The following is a 23,327-nucleotide window of genomic DNA, read 5'->3' as shown; positions in this document are numbered from 1 at the left end:
GTTAACGTCTAAGTTTACCATTGTGAATCGAGCCCTATGTGTTTGATTTACAGAACAAGGACCATAAATACTACAATCTGTAGCCATGTATTACTATAATATGTAGGGCTGAGCTCACCACAGAGTAATAAAATCAAGTAAAATGTTTGGGATACCCATAATGAATATGTATAAAGATGATTTGCGGATAGAGAATATTGGCCCTCATTAAGAGTTTGGCAGACGGCGGAGGCCACCCGCCAAACTCTTCCTGCCTTCAGACTGTCTTTGTGGCCTGAACCTTGCTGGCCCTAATAGAACATCATCGCAGGGTCTTAACACTGACGCATGCTCCTAGTGGAGCCGGCGCCAATGGGGCAGTGCATGGGTGCACCAGCACCTGTCGCGCATTGCACTGCCAATAATTCAGGCAGTGAAATGCGTGAAGGGTTGTGCATGGAGGTCCCCCAACACTCCCATTCGACCAGCCTTTCCATGGACACTTAATCCCCAGGGTGGTGCTGCACGTAGCACTGCCCTGGAAGATGAAAACCACAGGGACCACCAGGCTGCCGGTGGTCCGACCATGGTCATAATGTGACGGTCCCACTACCAGCCTGTTGGTGGTGGGACTGCCATCGTGAGTCTGGCGGTCATGCGACTACCAGACTCATAATGAGGGCCATTATCTGGATGTCTAGGTAAAGATTAGAATATCTTCAAACAATATTTTTGAGATGAGGGTCCAGAGCCAGGTTTCTCAGAATGACATGATGGGATCTCTAAAAGCCATGATTCTGTTCAATCCCTATACTGCTCAATACCCTCAACACCCACAAATGTATCTCCCTCTGATGCAAATTACTAACACCAAGTTTTCTGTAACTGCGTGGGATTACTGTTGAGAATTATTTTTATGTTACTTTGAAATTTTAATAGCAATCATTACGTAACATTATTAGAACACCCTGTAAAAATAAAATCACTGTTGATTCACACTTACCATTGGTCCAGCTTGCCCTGCAAGGCCAGGACTTCCACGTGAACCCTAAAAGTGAAACAACAAACAATTTGAGAAAAGCTGTGGAGTTTCTGCCAGGTATTAGTGATGCATGGTTTATAATAAGGAAAAATATGTTCATAGGACTATTGCCATTGCCATTTAAATTGTTACACTGTGATCTATTAGATGGAAGGAAGGGGTGCCAACTGTCACTAGTCTTAGATGTCATAAAGCAGAACAAGCAGCATTTCCCATCTCATATCCATACAGATTTAGTTGGATTTACTGGGAGTAAAGAAGAAATAGTTTCCTCCACAGTACACCATTTGGTGGCAAATGCTGCTTAATAAGGGACTACGCTAAGTCAACATGAAGACTACTATTTATATCAACATGTCTAGTAAAATATATATTTTGTTCTTACGTAGTATTAATTAGCACAGATTTGTTATTCCTAAAAGCAGTAAATAATATTTAGTACTATTCCCAACGTATACCAATGTATTTTAGTGATATCAGAAGGTAAAATGCTGAATTTGCATAGCCAGGATAAAGATTTGCAGTCACAAACAGATGTCAGCAGCGTATGTTCAACTTGCTGACCGAGCTTGCTGACTACTATAATAATATCAGAACTGGTAATGAATCAAAGGAGAAAGCAACCTTATCTATCTCTATTAGAAATATAATATAAATGAGGTGGTCGCAAATGAAATATTAATACTTTAGGAGAGACTGGCTTTCAAAGATTCAGACAAAGGTATATTTGTCAATATAAAAATTCTATTGGGTTAAACTGGGTCACTCTAAAAATAGTTGCTGAGTCTTTAAAACCAAGTCACATACACAGTGGCTTTGGGGACATGGATCTCTGAGATTTTGTCAAGAGGGACTCTTATGTACTCTTGATGGAGCACGCAGACTAGAGGGAGAATTAGAATAGCAAAGTAGTTAATATTACTGAATGGTGATGCTATGTAATGATATCCTACACTTATTTTCCTTGTCACACAAATATCAAACCAATTCCCCAATCAAAAATTCTGTGTTGCTATTTGTTTCTGACACTATCTATAAAGCAGTCGAACCTCATCTTACCCTCAAACAGATAGTGCTCAGAAGTAGTATGGAAAAACGGATATGGTTTCTTACCAGCACAATGACGTCCAATGATGACTTAATTTTACAATCACGGATGCAAATACAGAAACCCTACTCAAATGAATAAGCACAGACCAGGAGCACTCTCGGTGGCTTGGAATTCTCAACTATGTTTATGACATAGTATGGAATGAATGTGAATATTTGTGCACTCTTCTCTAAAGCTTGACTGCAAAATGAAGTATACTTTTTCACTGACTGCAGGATCAGTTTGCTACTTTACTCGCAGAATATAGTTAATACTAACAAGTTAAATTGAATGCTCATTATCACCACTTATGTAGCATACAAGATTTGCAGCAATAGGAAAAGCGAAATCTCTCACTTACAGGAACACCCTGTGGCCCTGGTCGACCTCTTTCACCTGGCATTCCTCTAGGGCCCTGTAACAAAGAGATTCTCATGTTAAAACACTAATAGCAGTTTTCAATGAAACAGAAAGCACATAAAAAATTCTTAAGTCACGTGACAGCATGTATGGCTTTAGAAATAGTGTGAAAAACGATTATATGAACATGGTACCCACTCATAAAATTGAAGATGGATTGAGGCATGCCATGGGTCGACTAATTCTGATAGTAATGAAGAACAAGCATTTGCAATGCACTAGGGTCTCGCATTTGTCCGAGTTACAGTTATTACCAGTTGTAAACTCCCAACCAGATTTTTCTTGCCACGTTGAAAGATAACTGGTGACGCCGTTCCCATAAGCTTTATTTCACACAATTATGCAGACAAACAACGTTATGCTAAATTGCAAGTGACACAACCCACCAAGTAAAACACATGCAGCACATATAGAAAGAGGAAACAGGAGTGAAAAAAAAGATATTTATCTCTTACACCACCCCTGAGGTGGCGTAGAAACCAGATGCATTCCCAGCCTTGTAAATCTGGAAATGCGTCAGATTCCTTCAGTTCCACTGGTTTTCCCTGGAAACACCCCAAGCAACACCCATGGAACGCCCATTTAACACAGTGTTGTGTGTGAAAGGGGTCAATATTTACAAGGCCATGAAAAGCCACATAAGGGGGCTTTGCATGGCCTTGTAAATATGAGCTGGCAGACTGCAACCGATGCGTCCAAAAAATGATGCTCCGGCGGCGCTCTCTGGCAGTAGAGCCTCGTATATGAGGACCTTATGTCTTTCCTTTTATGATCTACAGCAATGATATAGAACAGGCCCCTGTAATCACAATAGTCTTTAAACTAAGCTGGAAGGTTTTGTAAGCCCCTGGGCCTTCTAGATAAGAGAAGGATATCATTTACAAGCATAATGAAGGGATAGGGGAATCATTTAATTTGGGAGAGTCATGAAGACAGCCTATCAGATTTTTTCACACACCGTTACAAAGGAGAGAGAGAAGAGTTGGGGCAAGAACGCAGCATTGTCCCACCCCTCTTTCCATGGAAATATGCTCCTTAAACTTGCTTTATTTGCCCTAACACATGAGTATAGTTGTTCTCATGCAACCTAATAATGAACGATATTCACCTAACCTAGAGGCTATTGACCTATTGACCTAAGAGTTTTCTATTGTATATGCCTTGGGACTAAATCAAAGCTGCGTTGAGGGCAACAAATGCAATATACAAATAATCCTTAAGTCCGGTTTCCAGTAAATGAGTGGAAAACAAAATGTTTGGTCAACTGTACCTACTTTGACTCTAAATCCTCCCTGAAAAGGGGATAAGATGTTGTTATCTGACACCCACTGTTCATTTTTACTCAAAGCCAGTCTGCCAAAGATCTTCTGAAGATTATCTATTAGGCTTATCGGTCTATAGTTCCCTGGCATTGCCTGCCCCCTTTTAAGGTCGAGGGCGCAAGCGCTCTGACCTGTTGTATTATATCTGTGGTCTTTTAACCATGTCCACCACACTCCCATCACTATCACTCATTTGTGAGCTTGTCTTTCATTTGTTATCATTGGTAAATGCTTTACGCTCGTCCCTCCTTGGGGCGGTTTGGTTACCGCCTTTGACATCGACCTTGTTACATGGATAATTGCACGATTGCTAGTACGTTTGACTGCAACCAATTTATTTTTTCTTTTGTGTCTCTCCTACGTGCTCATGGCGGACATGGCACTTTAAATTGGCTCGCTTATGCCAACTGTTTTCCTTTTCAGTTTCAATTTAAGTGGAAAAAAAGTCCAGTTAGGAATTCACAACTTTAACACCCCTAACTCAAACACAAGACACATTGCATTGCAAATGCTTGTTTGTATATAGGCACAATGTAAGCCCTGCACCATGATTTGGGGATCTCTGCTCCATTAACTATAGCATTCGATAACAAGTTTATGTAGGGAGACCATATCTGTGGATGTGGTGACAAAGATTGCCTGGAATTTTATCAGGTTCCGATGCTTTGCCTCATTTTACTGTGCCTGCGACAGCCATAGAATCCCACATGGAACAAAATAGAATGAATCAGGAGTAGAGGAACAAGATCTAGAGGGCACACTGGAATCCATTGCCAGGAAGGCATCTTGTTCAGGTACAGAGGAATTGAGTCACTCAAAAGGAGAGACCCATACCATAGTTTGAATCAAATAATCAAGGGGACGGCTACCCTGTCTGCTACCATGTCCAATTATATGCCAGAAGGATGCCACATTTTTACCCTTCAAAGTCTCCATGGGGTCCATCCAGACAACCTCATTCTATTCCCTTTTACTTTTGTTAGGTTTATACCTATAATTAGAGCTAGTTGTCCTTATCTTAGGTAGAATGCAGGACTTAATTGCAACAATGAAAGAAGATTTAGCTTTACAGCATTCCATGTTGTACCCATGGGTTACACTTCTTGCTAGCAAGCAAAACAGATGGTAAACCTAGAATGGGCTGTTGAAAAAGATTCCTTAGTTGATAAAATACTTGTTGATTAACAGTAGCTACAGGAATATCATCCTTTGGGAGATCCGCATATGGGGAAAATGCCCAAGAGAAAAGATTATAAATCTCTGTTTGAATGTCATGGTTAGCAAAAACCTCTGGCCATGTAATTGTTCTATACCTATTACTGGTGAGGAGCTCTATTTGGCTTAAGCTGCTTTGCTCAGGATGATGACTAAGTTGTAGTGGTGAATGATCGCTATGAGTTTTTAGAATTACTTAAAAAATCAAGCTTCTTATTCCACAGAGCTATATCTAAAAGAAGACTATCTATTCTGCTTCTAAAGGTTCTTCAAAGGTGGATGATCTTGCTTGGTCAGATTTTGATTGACAGTTTCAGGCCATCAAATTGTGGGAAAGAGTCAGCAGGGCGAGTTGAACTGCACCTACAGTGGAAGGTGCAAACAGAAGGCCAACTGAAGGAATTCACAAAACTTCCTATTCCTATTCCATTACAAGATTTATACTCCTTCTATCAGCTCAAATGTGGCATAAAGATCTGTACCAATCAAAGGATGTGGTCTACATCTTAAGTTAGAAAGGTTTAAATCAGGAACAGCAGTAGTAGGGACTTCTCATTACAAGAGAGTGGGTGATCATAAACTGAATAAATGGTAGTGCTCAGGCCTAAGATCCAGATAGGTTCATGCAAAGCATGTCAGAGGAGTCAATCTGCAATAGTTTTATAGTAGAACCCAATGATATCTTAACCCAGATAAGATAATCAACCCACCAAAGCTCCCCCTAATACAGAAGGCAGTGCACCAATGAAAAATGTAGTGTAACCCATTGTGGGGATAGGTTCAGTTGCCCATTTTACCTGAAACATGAATATATGATAGTTATCTATCTGGTTGAACTATTCCTGTTCCAGCTGCTTGGGAATTTATCTGGCTATATTTCAAAACAGTACTGTAAAGGACTGTTCCTCAGCTGGCTCCAAAGAAAGACAGCATGTCCCAGAAAAGGACATACTCAACAATGCATCTATGGCCTCAGCTAGGCTGTTAGATAAACAGTAACTAGAGTTAAAAGGATGAACCTCAGCCTGGATTTTGGTTTTACCAATACCAGAAGACACTGATTTTCATAGGTTCATGCATATATTCTCATTTCACTCCCTTAGATTACCCCCAAAGTTTGAATACCCTGATACCTCTGGGTCATGTGCATACCCTACCAATCACAGTACCCGTTATGTATTAGGGTGCTGTAAATGTTAATGCTTCATGTCCATTAATTATGTACTGCATTGATATTCACAGAGCTAAATTATCAACTACGGGTCTCTTGCAGGACTATGTAGTAAGGCTCCTTCCAATGCACTGGAAATTTTGACTAATTGCTTAGGCAGGGGTTAGGCAAAGTTCTGATTCCCAACAGATGCTTGAGAGATTTAGGGTCTCATTATGAGTTTGGTGGTCCCGCCAAACTCCTGGGGAGGATGCCGCCGCCATGGCAGTGACATCCCCCACAAGCTGACTGGTGGGAACTTTGTAAGACGCAGTTCCCGCTGGGCTGGGCTGCCCTGCAGGAACACTGCTGCAATATTGGTCTTCACTTACTTAAGGGAGCCGAGACCAATATCGTAACACTCCAGCACCATCTGAATGCGCACTGTCTGCAAAGCAGGGACTTCAGGAAAGTTAGGATTAGGTTTAGGCAAATGAAGACTCCAGTTCAGGCTGAAGAAACTGAATAGGCTAAAATGCCAATGTAGTCAACTCTGACTGAATTATCCTTTGAGTTACTCTTGTGATTTGGTCTTAATGATCTCCAGCTCTTCAATGGTATTTTGAAGTATCTTACATTGGTACTACTCTTCATTAAAAAAGTTTCTTGTAATGCTGGTCTCTTTATGGAGAATAGCCATGTTCCGTGAGGCAGTGGTAAGTGAAGTCAGCTGTCCACGTAAGGCTCCATTTCTGCAGTGTAATAAACATGCAGCTATCATGTGCATGCCCAAGCCCTTTAAACTAACTCGCTCTATGCAGACAGGCCATGAAAATATGTAATTCGTATAAATATGTACAGCTTGAATAATTTAGATTATGGGAGCACTTTGGCATCGCACATCAATCAGCAGTGTCCATTACTTTGTCCTCATTTTCCTTTGACTTTGTTACAATTTTTTATCAAGTCTGTGTGTTCTGATTTCATGTTTTACAGTTGGGTGACTCATCAAATAGAAGGGTGTATGAAATGCTCATAGAGCAAAGCAATGCATATCCATAAGTTATTAAATTACTAAATCAATAGTTATTTTTCTAGATTTTATTAGGAAAAATGTTATTTGCTGAATAGCACCAGTAGGTCACATTTTTTGAGAATTACCCCTTCAAACTTTCTTAGGGGCAGACTTTTTCCAGCGACCCACCATTTTTCCTCACACCCTGCAATTTTTGGTTTAATTTGCAATAAATATATTAACTTCGGACTTGGTGGTGCTGATGGTTCTTTCTGCGACTCCTTCTGTTCTGGTGTGAAATGCTGGGAGGATGCTGTGGAGGGAAGACTGTTTGCAATTATTTGAAGGGGAAATAGTTTTGTAAATCCAATCTGTAATTCGTTTGTGAAGTTCTTGATTTTCCTTGCCTGTTTTCACTTGAAAACTTTGTCTTCTGCTGGGTGCAGTACTCCAAATCATAGTATAAGCATTTCTATTATTTCCATATTAAATGAATGTTCTGAAACAACACTTTTAAAATGATTGAATTTTGAAAGTCTTTGTTCCAGGACAACAGAAAAGATTCAAAAGCTCAGCACCAAAAGTAATTTTAAAACATTGGTGAAAAATAATTCCTGACTCCTAATCACCTTCTAGATGATTGCTTCGGGCAACAGCTTTGTAATTACGGCATTAGAGGGAAATACATATGAGCCTTTCAGATTCTTTTGAAGACTAACTTGTAATAGTAAAATAGGCACATACAATATGTTTGACCTATGTCGAAGACATTTTGTGCCACAATTATCCAAACAATTGTTAAGGGACAGTCTTGTGACCAGAAGATGTTCTCACCTCAGTCAATGAGCCACACTTAACATTGCTAAGTTTTAAATACTTAAATTTAGGACTAAATCAAGTGGCCACGTCAGCAAAGCTGGGGTAACTCAGTTGCTCAGGATATTGAGCAATAATCTATTTCAGAGAGAGAGGGGTAAAAAAGATACTTCCTTTCCACTGATAATATTTGCAGCATGGTGACTTATTTGCATTCTGATAGGTACAACTCCACAGTTGATATAGCATTTGATCATGCTAGCACCTTAATTGTTGAACTCTGCTCTCAAGATCCAATGCAATAAAAAGAAAAGGTCCTGTCCCTCAAGTAGGCATGTGGAGTGGGGGTGGGGTGCATTTTATTCAGCTTTCGATTTTTTTATTTTTTTGCTGCTTTGGTCTATCTGTTTTGAAAAAAAAAGACATGTTTTCAGCTAGACCTTTCCACCATGACTATAGGAGGGTTTGTGTGCACTTCCATGGAATTAGCCTGATTACGGCAGCATTACAAGAGGCTAATAAAACAAAGTGAAAGGAAACTTGCAATATTAAAGTTCATAAATATACTTACTGCAGGGCCATTTGCCCCCATGGGCCCGGTTGGTCCAGATTCACCCTAATAAATAAAAGAAAAGAGACAGCATTTTAGAATTTGTGCATGCAATCATATTGAAACACCATAAGTGTAATTGGGTCAATGACCAATATAGTCTCATGTTTAGGGCTCCACAAAACACTCTACTGTCACTTGAAACTCAATTGTGTGTACATATCATGTGAAGTTCACCCTGGAAAGTAGTTTACCTGCCCATAATATACTTTCTTATCAGTGATATAAATGGCTGCCAGATGAGGTCCAATTTAGGTATGTCAATTTATTTCTGTGGCTTTAACAGCCTAAATACAACATTACTTTTAGTGTGTGTTTCTGTTGTTCAGTGGGTTATAATGCATTAGGAGTCATAACTAATTTTCTCTACTGATGTGCTGACACATTGCCAAGGCAGCTGGCTCCATGTTCAGAAATTATTTAGATTTGCCTTAGCCAGAGGCACAAACAAAGTTAGGTCCAGCTGTCCATCATATTTACAGCAGCTATTGAGCATAGTTTCCCAATGACTCATTCTGGAAAATAAATGTGTTTGCAGAATGAGATCTGAAAGTTCTCAACTCCAGAACATTATCCTCCTATATTTTACTACAGGATAAAAAGAATATGCCATTTCCTCATCTGTTCCTTCTCACTCAGCATGTTCACTTAAAGTGCTTTCTTACCAGGAATACATATCCCTTGCCAAAAAAAAGTAATGTTTTAGAACGCAATGATAATGTACAATACTGCACAACATTTTATTTAAAAAAGGGAGAAGTCCTTAACAGGCTAGCTGCCTCCTAAAAGGAAGACAGAAAATAAGGTAAACAGGTGTTCCCAGAATATTTTTCAGTGCATAATTATCATTTTGTTTCACTGTAATATTAGGTGTACAAAATATTTTGTTTCATTCCTGACAAGAGTCTCTCATTTTGAATAGTGCTGTGCGAGGGCTTCTGAGAAAAACTTTAGTTCCCCAGCACTTATTGTTCCACAAATTAAGCACTGCAAATGGGTCCTGAGGGACATTTTCTGTCCCACTGATATGGCACTGCAGATTGGTAGCCACTGAATTCTAAAGCTGAATGCAAGTTTAATGACAGGGAATGACTGGGGAGCGGAGATCAAAATGGGTGTCAAGTATAAACTTGATGGTAGCCTTTCAGCAATCTTGCTCTAGACAGGTTTTGATGATAGGAGTAAGTGCAGCAATCGAGGACCATAGGTGGAGATTTTCATCAGATAGTATTTGGTCAATCATTTCATGGGTCCTAGCCTGTTGTAAAGCTATGTTCAAGTTCAATGGCTTATACGAATGTGGCACTAAAGATGGATGAAAATATGCTTCTACTAAAGCTACAATAGGTATTTAAAGGTTTCACAACATGAATCACAATTGGGTAATGTAGGCTACAGACAGAGTGGTTGTTTAGTATAATCCTGAAATGAGGACTAATAGATGAGGTTTTTGACTCTGTTGTATACATCAGGACATTTTGGACACATATGTATTCTCTTGACATAAGGAAAAATCACATGGAAAATATTCTAATGTTCAAATACCTTATAGTTGCAGTATCTTTGTTTAACATCTGCCTACACACACCTTTCTGGAAATTCCATTATATATTTCTCACCAAATTATTAACAGTAGACATGGCATAAATGTTCAAAGTACCACAATTAACAACTAAGTGTACATCGAAAATCAATACTAATGTAAAAATAAGTACCTTTGAACCAGCTGCTCCAGTTTCACCTTTAGGACCGTCTAATCCTTTATGCCCCTTAAAGAAAATGATTAATATATTTATTAATTGTTCTTGATATGCACTCTTACTCAATAACACTGCTCTAGGCTCCTAAGGGCTCACTGTTACTCAGTAGTAGTCCTTGCTGGTTACAGACAGGCAAGATATTAATGACATCTAACATGACTATTGGTAAGATATATTTGTGTACCAAAAACAATTTTACATATTCAGTTGTTATCCTGAAAACCTGATAGTTGTTGTGGACCTTACATATAGACTAGTCAGAGGAGAGTTCCTTAAGGTACACTTTAAAAATCTATCTGCAAGAGAAGTATGTAGGCCAGTGGGTTGTCAACCTTCATGATATTATGGCCTCTGTGAAATTCGTAGTAGGGTACAAACCTCAAAATATATCTGTATCCCAACACAAACAAGCACTAAAACGTATGATAAAAGAGGGCTCTAGGAAGTGTGATTTAGAGAATGTGTGGCAATAGAGACAACCTGCAACATCTATTAGAATCAGACTATGGTGGGCACATCCAGCGGTATTTGTGTGATATAAACATTGGCTATATCAGGAGTGGACCCTAAAGGTCAGACTGGGGCAGGTTCCTGCCTTCATAAAGTATAAGTTGGTCAGTCCGGTTGGGGCTGAAAGTGGCTCCTGCCCCTTCTGCCAAACCACCTCATAGTCCTTTTTGGATTTAGTTGTTTTTGCACATGCTTTGATAACATTAGGAGAACTTTGTTACTCCCTGTTTTAGACTTTTACAGGTTTGTTTTATTAGTGAGCTAATGACAATAATTATAAAGCGTAACAATATGACTCTGTGTTTTGCTGTTGGAAAACTCTTGTCAGTAGTAGCTGAACAGTTAGTTACTTTAACTAGCTCACAGCAATAGATTCAGACATATGGAATGTGGAGAGTGGAGTCACTTATCCAGAAAAGATGCCACTTCAAATTCCTGACACATGCCTAAACAAAACACCACGACCAAGGACCCACTTACCTAAAGTATGTTAACCCCTCAGGAATCTTTGCTTCTCACACCTCGCCCTCACACAAATACCCTGCATACGTCACTGCCACAATGGAGGACGCACCTTCTCCCACCTCACCACCAAAGCCTGGAACGCCCTCCCTCTGTACCTCTGCACTGCACCCTCGCTGACCCACTTCAGTAAAGGGCTCAAGACGTGACTTTTCGACTAACACCGATAGCCCTTGAACTAACACCAGCCACCAACACTTGGATACCCTCTTGGGTGACAAGCTGCGCTTTACAATTTTGACTTGATTGGTTGATTTACTTATCTATGATTTGGTATCTCTGTGTAATGGATTTTAAATTATTAAGTTGTTAGTCGATAATGAGATACAAATTATGATATGTATATCTTTTATAAATCCTTATTTTCCGTGATTATATTTCGGTTTTAGCCTTCTGAAAATGAGGAATAAGAATTATTTCTCTATGAAAACTTCAGTTTTCACAAAAATAGATGCTTCTTTGCAAATTTTGTAATGTCACAATAATATTTTGCACAAAAATCATCTGCATTTTGCACAAGTCATAATAATAGTGTCACCCCATAGGTTAATTGTATGTTCTATGATTATCTACTACCTTTACTGTATTTGCTCCTCATTTCCTATTTAATCATTTTTTGAGGCATGTCCCTGCCTTGTTTTAATTGTATTTAGGTTTTACGTAATCATATTTTCCATAACTGGTAAGGGAAAGTGTCTTGCTGAAGGCTACTTCCAGCTGTATATGTACAGAGGATAACAATGTTTGTCTGATGAATGTAGGTTTCATGAGTTGCATAACGTTGCATTTTAAGTCTCATGGAAGTGTTTAGATACAAAATGTTTGTATTGCCTCATTGGCATGATATCAAACTGTGAAATAAATAAATAAAATCATATTGACCAGTGCTAAAGGACAATAGAAATGCACATTAAATAAAGCAGCATTCACTAATAAAGAGAATACTCTCAATAAATCATAGTGCTTGTATTTTCATGTCCACAGACTCATTTTAACTTATTGTTTGTTAAATGTATTAAATTATTCCAGCCATGAAACAACTGGTTGCATGAAAAACATGTACTAGACATTGGTAGCTCAGCTGGTAAGACAGTGACTTCTCACAACAGCACCACTCCTCAAAACATTCCAATGAAAAGGTGAGGCCATTATTTTATTTTTTTAAACAAAAGAAATAAAATGCAATTTGACTAAACCAAGAGCACTATATTGGACTCTGCTCCAATAAGTGATACTAAATATATTCAGGGCCATTGGGAATGTGATTATGCAACCTTGGTGATAACTACATAATTATGGATTTACCACAATTTACATATATTCCACTAACTACAGCATAGTTTACATTTCAAAAATACATTGTTTCAAAGTCAAACAAATATAAACTAATTGAAGAAACCATGGCATAAGTGGAGCAGAGCAGTGTCAGACAGTTTGCAAAGGTTAACTGGTCACCTTTCTTTGTTGATTGTTGTTTTTAGGGCAAACTGGTACTAATAATGTAAAACATTTGCCCGGGCAGTATTACTATACAATTTTTAAGTACTAGGAAATGGTGTTTTTCTGTGGCATTAAAACAATATCCTGTTTAAATTCAATTTCACCAAGCATTTTCTCCTTGTTGTGCCTTGCAAACGCCACCCGTAGGGTGGCGTTAGATTTTGGTGCTGCCACAGAATTACGATTTCTTGTAAATCTGGGGCAGCATCAAAATGCAATGGGTGTTGCCGTGTAATGCCCATAGCAACACTAATTGAACGCCACTTCCACAGAAAGTGCTGCGTGTGAAGGGGTCATATTTACAAGGTAGTGTTAAGCAACAAAAAAAATGTCTTGACGCCACTTATTAAATACGGCGCAGTGCACAGCGCCACCGTAATGTCACAAAAACAAAAAGTGATGCTAGGGCTTGTAAATATGCCCCTAAATTAGGTCATTAGTCTTCTCCTGCTTCTTCCTCAGTGCCTAGATGTCATCATTGTATCTTTCAGACATTGTATTACGTCTACAATTTTATATCAGTTACAATGCAACTTAATGTTTAAAGTACTCACAAGGACACACCAATGAGAAAAAGCTGGCACTCTCACTGATAGCAAGCCCTGTGGTGTTTGCACATATAAAAAACATAAGAGAAATATACTAATTGCCTGGAGTATGTCTTTGTACCGATTATACATAAATTAGTTTTATGACTTTGAGTTCCACTGTTCTACACTATGTTAATTGCTGAAAATATTAGAATTTGAGTGCCATCAACATATGGGGCCTGATGTAGAGTTTGGCAGATGGGTTACTCCGTCACAAACGTGATGGATATCTCGTCCACCATATTACAATCTCCATAGACTATTATGGGATTGTAATATGTCAGACGGAATATCCATCATGTGTGTGACAGAGTAAACTCCTCTGCCAAACTCTAAATCAGACCCATAGTGTTGAACAGTATTTTGTAATTCTAAGCTTAGAACAAGTATTATCTGAATGTATGGTGCTCATTGAGGTCAGTAAACATTTTTATGCGGTCTCTATTATAAAGTGAATGCGAATATTTCATTTTACAAGGACTTAATAGCCATAATTTCTATTATTACTGTAAATATTGAAGGACACATTGTTTTTGAATAGTACATTGGTTTCGCAAATTCACTACTGGTACAAGCCCAAAGTTCTCATAACAGGCAAACTATGAAACGGATGAAAAAGGGACAAAGGAAGGGGAATGGTAACAATTCTAGCACATTAATTTGCTTATAAACTTTCACACCTTGGAACAAATTAATACTGCTAATTAACATCCCTTACCCTCCATTTGTGCATGTACTTTTGATTTGGATCAATAAGTTGGGTGGTGGCCAAGAAGTAGCATTATTAACAAACTCAATGCTATACATCATACATAACCCAATAAAAACATAGAAATGACAGGGATAATATAGCTAGTACTTCTTTGCCTCCTAGGACATACAGTATAGCACATTTCCTGGGCTACCCACTGGGCCAGAATACAAACTGCTCAATATATTCCTTTAATAAGAGATGAGGGCCTTGACATTTTACCCAATAATCTTGTTCACCAAATAGTGTGCCACCAATAAGGAAACCAAAAAATGTAGAAAATACAAAACAAATGACTCCAGTGCAACCAACACATGAACATTCCATGAATATTAATGAATGAATCCATTAGATAATAAAAACTCAGGCTTACTCTATGACCCTTAAGGCCAGGAAGGCCAGGAGCACCAGGAAAACCTCTTGCACCCTGAAAAAAAAAGTGCACAGCATGTAAACAATAGCGCATAGATCTTTTACAAAATGTAATTTACTATGCTGATGGAGATAGCAAGAGTCAGAAATAAATTGCACACACTTGATTTACAGAAAATGCCTGGAAGATGCTACTTTTTTGTCTATTCCAATTTGCACTATGGTGCTATTTCACCCCCATTGTAAATGTTTTTAAGAGATAGATACTATTAAGTGTGCTATTTGTTGTATAGTGTAGAGTTATAGTCTACTAGTCCAAAGGACAATTTGTTTAGTTGCCAGCCCATAAGAAAAATAAGAACATAAAACTTACCACAGAGCCTGGGAATCCCACTTCACCTGTTGATCCTGGTTTGCCAGACTCACCCTAGAAACAAGAATAATACCAAAAATAAATATGAGAGATAGATACACAGTCAATGTGAATTCAATGGGATAAAATTACATCAATCTACAGACAGCAGACAGTTGTCACTAAACAAATACAACACAGGAAACATTGTGGTCCTAAGAAATTGTGTTTCCTCTCTCTAAACATGTATGGAAGTTTCTGATTTTAAATCAAGATACAATGGAGCGCCTATTATCAACAGCCTCAGAACAGAATGGAAACCATCACTCCTGAACTGACACATTCTGAAAGGGTTTTCCTCATTAGCCAAATTCATCTATCATATTGTTTGGCTCTACAGCTGCTAAAACCCTCACTTTCATTTTGCACACACATATGATTACAAAAACATAATGTAAATGTGAAAATCCAGCACCTTATCCCAGATTTACATGACAGTGTTGTATGCACTCATTAGCACACAACTAGGCTTTGGAAATGAATTTCTGACAGGGATTCACCCTACTTATCTCTTATGGCTGAAAGCCACCCTCCACTACAATGTCAGGCTAGTTCACAAAGCAAAAATGTTTGATTAATTACACCCATCCTTTATGACTGTCACTGGCTAGCCATCCTAGCCATGATCATGTATAAACTCTTCACACTCACTACCTACCTGGCTGGACTCCCAACCATCTTAGGAGGATTGATAGGCCTGAGAAGTGAGGACTCTCTTCTACTCAAAGGCCCCAAGTTGACATCAGTCACTATCCTTTTTTAGGGAATGGATAATTTGCCAGAGGCTAGCTATGAACTGGCCTCAGGACACCAACTTCACTCTTGAAATTCAGAAAACAATATAAATATCAACTATTTCAACAACTCCTGAGCCAACGACTTACTGCTGTTTATACTATGGTTGACAGACTACATTTAGTATGCTATAGAAGCAGAATGTCAACATACGCTTCTCTGCAGTATCTCTTCAGCTCAGTCTATAGGCATAGAAAACAGGACATACTACTATAAAAAATGCCTGTAAATTGCACAGATCTTACATATGAAATACTTATCTGGCATGAGGGAAGCAGAACTCTCACATTAACATGATCAAATAAAGTGAAAAGCTTCACATTATTTATGGTTGTATGTCTACAAAGTTTCCTGTTTGTAGCACTGTGCTCTGTTAGTACAATCCAGCACTTCAACCACAAGATTCTTCTCCCATCCCCTTAATGTACATATCAGTCAAAGAAAAAAGAGGATGTACACTGGGAGACTGTGTGCAACGGGTGCACAACACCGGCCTCCTTAAAAAGTTGGCATCATGTTTTGTGTATGTGCCTCCCACTGTACAGTGAAAAAGCAACAGCAGAGGACTGCAATCTGTTACTATGGGCCTGAATTGTGACTATTCCCATAAAGGGGCAAACATTTCTAGAAGTTCTTAAGGTAGCAGTCTCAGATTACTAGTGTCTGCTCCCAGAGTGATGTCATCTACTACTAACATGGTGAGACAGAACACCATCAACTCCTTTTCCTTTTCAAATAACTGTTGTTGGCTCAGTGGAGGCTGTACCTTTGCAAGAGATTATGACCACATTAATGGTAGCATAGCTTTAGAGCATTTCTTGTGGATCTTAGGAAGATAAGGTCCTCACAGCAACCATTCAGGATCATTAGGGTACCTAACACCATTTTATTGAAAACAGGCAGATAGCCACTTTACATACCAGCAAGGTTATTTTTGTTTACAACTAAAAATGTTTTCAAGCGCCTTATTATGCTGAAACCCCTAAGATCACTGGTCTTGTCTGTTACCTCAACTTATTTGTGCAGTCCTTCCCACAGAACACATGTTCTTTATGTTATACTATCCTACATATCTTGTCTAGTGCATTGCTTGAAGGCTGTTTGGTTTTTTGGTTATGTATTTTCTGGCTTCAGCCTGGTCAAGAAGCTTTTAAAAAAAATACTGCTAACTTTGGGAACATATTAAAATTGTAATAGATTAAAATATGTATAATCTGAAGTTTCCGGTATTCCCACTATCAAAACCTACAACAGTGGGGAAAATCTGGCTCATTTTCCGGGCTACTGTTAATGAGGTGATTAAGTTAGGTATGGCCCATTTCTGAACAACTGCAAACTAAAAACTAAATTATATTGCACCTTTATTGGTCCCTTTCTTACTTTTACAGCAACACGTAAATGCAATCTTGTCCTCTTGTTAGTTACATTGTGGTGTAGAACTGGAAACAAAATAGGTTTTAAACACATTAGGCAGAAACAAACCCAAAATAGGTTCCACTACAATTAGGAATATTCCAGAAAGTGTCACAAGTAAGAGTGATGACTGTGTTATGGCTTAAGCCTGGCCAATGGTGTCTTTCAGCTGTCTGAATATCTGGCAGTGGGGATAGTGTCTGCCCTAGACAATTACTGACTGGTTTACATGTTTGAAATGTAAAAGTTGTACTCCTTTAGGAGAGGAATCGCCATTGGTTTCAAGGTCTTAAACTGAACACATTGAGTTGGAGTCATGTCTCATTTTCTGCTCCACTCAAATTAGAAAATAAAAACAGAGACAACTTCAACATTAAAAAGCAACGGTGTAAATTGAAAACTGTACAAAGATAGTAAAACAACTACAGATTTTACTCCAAATGTTTATACTCCATATTATTATATTATCATCCAAATCCACAAACAAGTACTTTCCCCATAAATATTGAAAAAAGGTCAATTATTATTCATTGTGGGTGCAACATAGCACTGTACCTAAAGTTGATGCACTGCATTGCACAAGGGGAAGAAGAGCAAAGCAATATTTATTAAACATGGACTGTCGTTTCTGTCTTCCCTAGCGATCTTGAACTGTAAAGGCTGCCTTGTGCAGTCAAAAAAACAACCTTGTACAAAAGTGCAGAGGTGAGTGCACTTTGTCTAGCACAGGGCTGGTATTGGAAGCATACTTTTCCAGAAAAACAATTCTATGTCTTAGCAACTGCTGAAGCATCACACATTGGCTATGTGCTGTGCACTGCACACACATGCAATGTATAGGAAGTTTGGAGAAATTAAAGCATTACCGCTTTATTACACCCGCTGCTAGGAAAGGTTTTATTTTAAAGCAACCTCTGGTCTGTTTATAGGTTTTCTGCATAAACACAATGGATGTTTTACTGATCCACCATTCTAATATCCCAGTAATGTCCCCTCCCCACACAATACAAAGTGACACAAAGCAGCACAAAGTGTTATTTCAGCTGAGAAAAGAGCACATTTTCAGTGCAAAAGTCATTTTGCACTGGAAGTTAATGCCCTTGCAAAACTTTGGATGCTTTAATGCCACTTTTAGCCAATGCAAATCTGTAATAAATCTGGACCATAGTCTGTAAAGTCTAGATTTATATTTCAAAGGAGTTTAACAAGTGGGCAAATTAGGTCCCTCACCTTCCTTTTATCTTGAAGCCACAAACACCTGCCAGAAGTGACAAAAATAAAAAAAGCCTCTCCCCCAATGAGGCAATTTACTCTTTGAAGAAAAACATTTTTTGTGTTAGCATAAGAACTTGTAGTCAAAAGGCATGGCATTTTGCAATTATCTGCAGATGGACAATATGTGATACTTACATCTTCTCCAGCCTTGCCTGCTGGACCGTCTGGGCCACGAGGGCCAGGTGGACCCTGAAAAGATAACCATGATCAGAAATGAAATGCCGAAGAATAAAAGAAAAAAATAGTTTTTTAACCAAACTTTATATATGTTTGTAGGATACCAACTATTTACATTCTGATGTGAGTACAGAAAAGTGAAAAATACAAATGAAGAAAAAGATCAAATTACTGATACATGTGGAACGTTACCAAATTGTTCGACACTGCTATCCACAAGCAATAAAAAAAAGTAAATGGACTTGTAGAATTACTGTGATACCTATACAGTATGAAAGTCCTAACAGTCTGGCTACAATAAGGATACTCTCCAATGTCCCCTTGATTGAAAACACATTCCCATGATATCACAATGACTAAAAGTGTCCTGGGACACCCACAAGATCCAGAAATTATGTTATCCCCATACCCCTCAGTCATTGTAAAATTAAGAGAGAACCTGCTAATTCGTGATTTCAGTAAAAACCAGGTGTGGGCACATGTACCTGCCTGACAAGTATGGTCTTATGGGCATTATATATTGAAGCTTAGTATACGAGCTTCATCCCTTTGTCATGAAACATCTGGCTATTCCATGATTAAATGAAGAACAGCATACACTGAAGAAGATATTGTAACTTATTGGCTCAATGTCCCACAAAATGGAACAAATGCAGGTTATGTTACAATTCTGCCTCTGCCTCAATCTCAGAAGAAGTCAAAGCACTGGCAGCTCAGAAAAGGAAACAAGGAACTAGCTGCTATTTCTCATCCTTCAGTAAGTTATAAGGTGCCCACTTCAGATACACCTTTGTCAGCACCATGACAACCCTATTTGCTGCTTGAACCAATAAACCACTTGATTTTGTACAAACTATCTTCTTTCAACCAACTTTGTCCATCACTAGTAACTTTAACTGCATGAAAAATGTCAATACGAAAAGCAAGTTGAATGCATGAACTGACTGTACTCAATTTTCCAGAAACTGAATCCATCCATGTAAGTGACAGACGTTTATTCGACTGCTTCAGTCACTAGTGTACATATGCAATTTCAAGGGATTTACCTTCATGCTTTTTTACTAGATTGTCTGCTGTTTGCTGCACTTAAATGAAATTCTGCCTGCTTTACACCTGCTGCCCAAACCCATGAGTGCTTATTTTCCATTACCACCTTTGGCACTGTATATCTATGACAGTTGCTTTAGTTGACTAAATACCTACCTAGTGCAACAGGAGAATCATCAGTAAAACGAAAGAATATGAACTTGATCCAGTTTTAGGTTTGGAGATTAACGGCATGGGCAGTGTGGAGGTTTATTAAGCTGCTTCACTCTGTACAGTAACCATTTGATTTAACTGATCCTTAAATATCAAAATGTTTGTTGATACATTTACTAACTATCCAGTCTCACTACTCTACACACTTTGGTATGATAGGCTAACCACATCTGCTACCCTTACGGGGAGAAACACCTACAAAAACTCACTTAGAGAAACAATATGACCCAAATACCACTGAAGAATGTGCATTGCAGAATCCTCCATTTTCAAATATGATTAGACCAATCTCGTAAGAGAACAGAAACATGCAATGCTGTGAATGCTGTGCAGGAACTGTAAGAAGTTGAAGTGAAATCAGAAAGTTTACATTAACTTACCATCCCACCTGGCTCTCCATGCTCACCCGGGGGACCTGGTGGACCAACAGGACCCTAAAAGAAATGGCATTTGAAGTAACTTAGGCTTCATTAAAATTTTTGTGGTTTAAGATGAATTGTTTCAATTGCCAATCCCATATTACAACTACATACGCTAGACATGATATAGCAATTGCAACACATAGTTATTTTCTCCATTCGTATTGTTGCACATAAATAAATTCACTCCAATGTCTTAAATTTGCCTTTGCCTATTATTTGTTCTATGGTTGCCAAATAAGTAAGATATAACATCAGATTCATAAAATAATATGATGTAAACATAGTACACAGACATGCACTTTTCTTCATTGTAGATCTACTTATTTGTTTACTTGAGGCCCTACTCTTCACAGCTAATGTCTATTCTCTTTGTGGTGCTGGCTAAGCAGTCACTAGTTCAGTTGTTGTTTGCCATGTATGATCTGCTACATCCTGCTTCTATATTGCCTTCACTTAACCATTGACCTGGCCCTTGAACAACATCCTCTAAACTAGGCAGCAATTAAGTGTGAGCTGTAGACATAAGCTTCTATCTGTCTGTCTATCTATCTATCTATCTATCTATCTATCTATCTATCTATCTATCTATCTGTCTATATATATCTATTTAAGTATTTCTCTGACAGTGTGTTTACCTGCATTACTATATAATGTGTAGTTGTCGCGGACCAAAGTCTTCAGAGACATTGTTTTTAAAGAGTTGCTGAGCTTATAAAACGTTTTAAAGAAGGTGTGACAAAGATTCCAATAAGTTTCAAAAGTTTCAAAAAGTTGTTCAAACATTTATTAAGTCACTTTAAGCAAGAAAACATGAAGCCTGACGTGACACATCTGTCCACCCTCACAAGGAGTACGTTGAGGAGCTGTGCAGGGACAGAAGAGTCAATGTGGGAAACAAGGCAAGAAATGAGGACATGTTGAAGGCCGTCAAAGTTTGGGAAGAGGCCCACAGGACCCCACCACAGTTCAAAACAAGATGCCCCATGGTAGTGAGGAAGAAGAAGAGGGGAATGATATCCTTCACTCCAGCACCAGGCTAAGGGTGACCTCTAGAGCAAGCAGTATGAGGAGCACCGGCTACAGCAGGCGTTCACTCCAGGAAGAAATGGCAACCCTGGAGCTGGAGAAGAGGTCCTGGCCCTGGAAGAAAGGAGACTGGCCTTTGAGAAGAAAAGAGATAGGCTGGGCATGAGGCCCAAAGAAAATGGTGGAAGGGACAAGAAGACCGAGGTATGTGACAGGTTAGGTTGCAAAACTAGATTGGTCCTAGCTATGTCCCTGGGGACAACATTTACAAGTGACTGGCCTCATATGAGAGAGCTCCCAAGATGAGGAAAATGGATACACAACACTGGGGGGCACTACTCTGGGAGTTAGTGCCAGTAGGTGTTAAGGATAGACTGCTCAAACTTGAGGATGAGGTAACTGGATTCTAACACATGAAGGTAGCACTTTTAGCACTCTTTGGGCTCACTCCTGAAGGGTACAGGTAGAAGCTTTGGACAACACACAAGATGGCAACACAGACATGGGTGAACTTTGTAGATGACTCTCTAAAGGCACTGGATGCCTGGGTACAGGGTACCCAGATAAGTACCTATGAAGAACTCTACAATTTGTTGGTTAAGCAACGCATCCTTACAAACTGTCTCTCAGAAAAGTTACACCAGTATCTGGTAGACTCAAAGGTATCTGGTCTCAGAGGGCTGGGCAAGAAAGCAGATGAGGGATGGGAATCAGTAAGACTACTAGAGAGGTTCCTTCAGAACCTCCGATCCTTAAGGAGGGATTCAAAGCCCAGCAAGCAGAATAGTAGTGACCCATAGTTGAAGAAACCTTTACAAAAATGGTTGTGTTTTGACTGCCAGCAGTCAAGACATCACAGAGGGGATGCAGTGTGCTGCAAGAGGAAGGTTACCACTGGGGTGGCTAATGTAGCCTTGAAGAGGCAGTCCTGACAGCTTTTAACTGGGAGCAGGGTCCAGATGGAAACTGGTGATCCATAGTAGTATGCATTTCCACAAGATCCAGGTGAACGAGACCCTAACCACTGCCCTGAGAGAAACATGTACCAGCATTAACATAGTGGTGGACAGGTTAGTGTGCCCAGACCAGCACCTGCCAGGAGAGATATGAAGGGTAAAGGCAGAGCAAGTCACTGTCTGCCCTTTGGACTTAGTCTGCCTAGAAATAGCGGGAAACCTTAGCTGGTACAAGGTGGTAGTAAATCTTAGCCTCCCTGTAGATTGCCTCTTAGGCAATAACCTTCTAGAGGTTGATTTGGAACTAACTTCAGAAGTGGTAGCACTTACCAATTTGATCGTCATATGAAATGGGAAACATTGTGATACCAATTTGTATCAGGATTCTATGCAGCACACACAAATACATGCTCACACATACACATGCACACACACCCATACAAACAGACACACACACAAAACATAACATACCTATAATTATGAGGACCAGTCACTGACTGTGATGAAGTGAGCATTTACTATTTTAGTTCCATGTACGCTTTGATAGTTGGGAAAGTTATAAAGTGGACTGAGGCAAATATAAATGTGTTTTTAGTTTTTTGATACACTCGCTAGAAACTACCTAAACACACTATGGGGACAGATCCTCATAATGCACCAGTCCTCACAATTATAGTGTTTGTCTGTTGTACAGTGCTTACCCACGCTATGAGGAGCAATCCGGTCCTCACAGCGTGGGTTATGCATGCCCATACCCCCACACACAGACACACACACAGACACAGGATCTGCTATTTTTGCACCATATTCTCCAAACTTGAGGATTATCCACTTTTCATTCAAGTGACTTTTGTTGTCAATCAATCCACCATCTGCAGTTTTATTTGTCACGATCTATCATCCATTTCATAAAGTAATGTTTTCCAA

General features: G+C 39.1%; 1 protein-coding gene across 1 annotated transcript in view; it reads right to left on the bottom strand.

Moving 5' to 3' along the window:
• Window positions 1-23,327, bottom strand: part of COL5A2 (collagen type V alpha 2 chain) — a 325,125-nt gene that overhangs the window by 145,564 nt on the left and 156,234 nt on the right. Inside the window, exons 10-17 of the mRNA XM_069225929.1 lie at window positions 20,377-20,430; window positions 18,695-18,748; window positions 15,038-15,091; window positions 14,666-14,719; window positions 10,375-10,428; window positions 8,621-8,665; window positions 2,473-2,526; window positions 983-1,027 (exon numbers count right to left, since the gene is read on the bottom strand). Coding sequence (XP_069082030.1) covers window positions 983-1,027; window positions 2,473-2,526; window positions 8,621-8,665; window positions 10,375-10,428; window positions 14,666-14,719; window positions 15,038-15,091; window positions 18,695-18,748; window positions 20,377-20,430 — 414 coding nt within the window. The remainder of the gene's footprint in view (window positions 1-982; window positions 1,028-2,472; window positions 2,527-8,620; window positions 8,666-10,374; window positions 10,429-14,665; window positions 14,720-15,037; window positions 15,092-18,694; window positions 18,749-20,376; window positions 20,431-23,327) is intronic.

This window comes from Pleurodeles waltl, chromosome 3_1, assembly GCF_031143425.1.
Source record: "Pleurodeles waltl isolate 20211129_DDA chromosome 3_1, aPleWal1.hap1.20221129, whole genome shotgun sequence".
Taxonomy (NCBI): domain Eukaryota; kingdom Metazoa; phylum Chordata; class Amphibia; order Caudata; family Salamandridae; genus Pleurodeles; species Pleurodeles waltl.
This window is presented reverse-complemented; position numbering and strand designations above follow the sequence as displayed.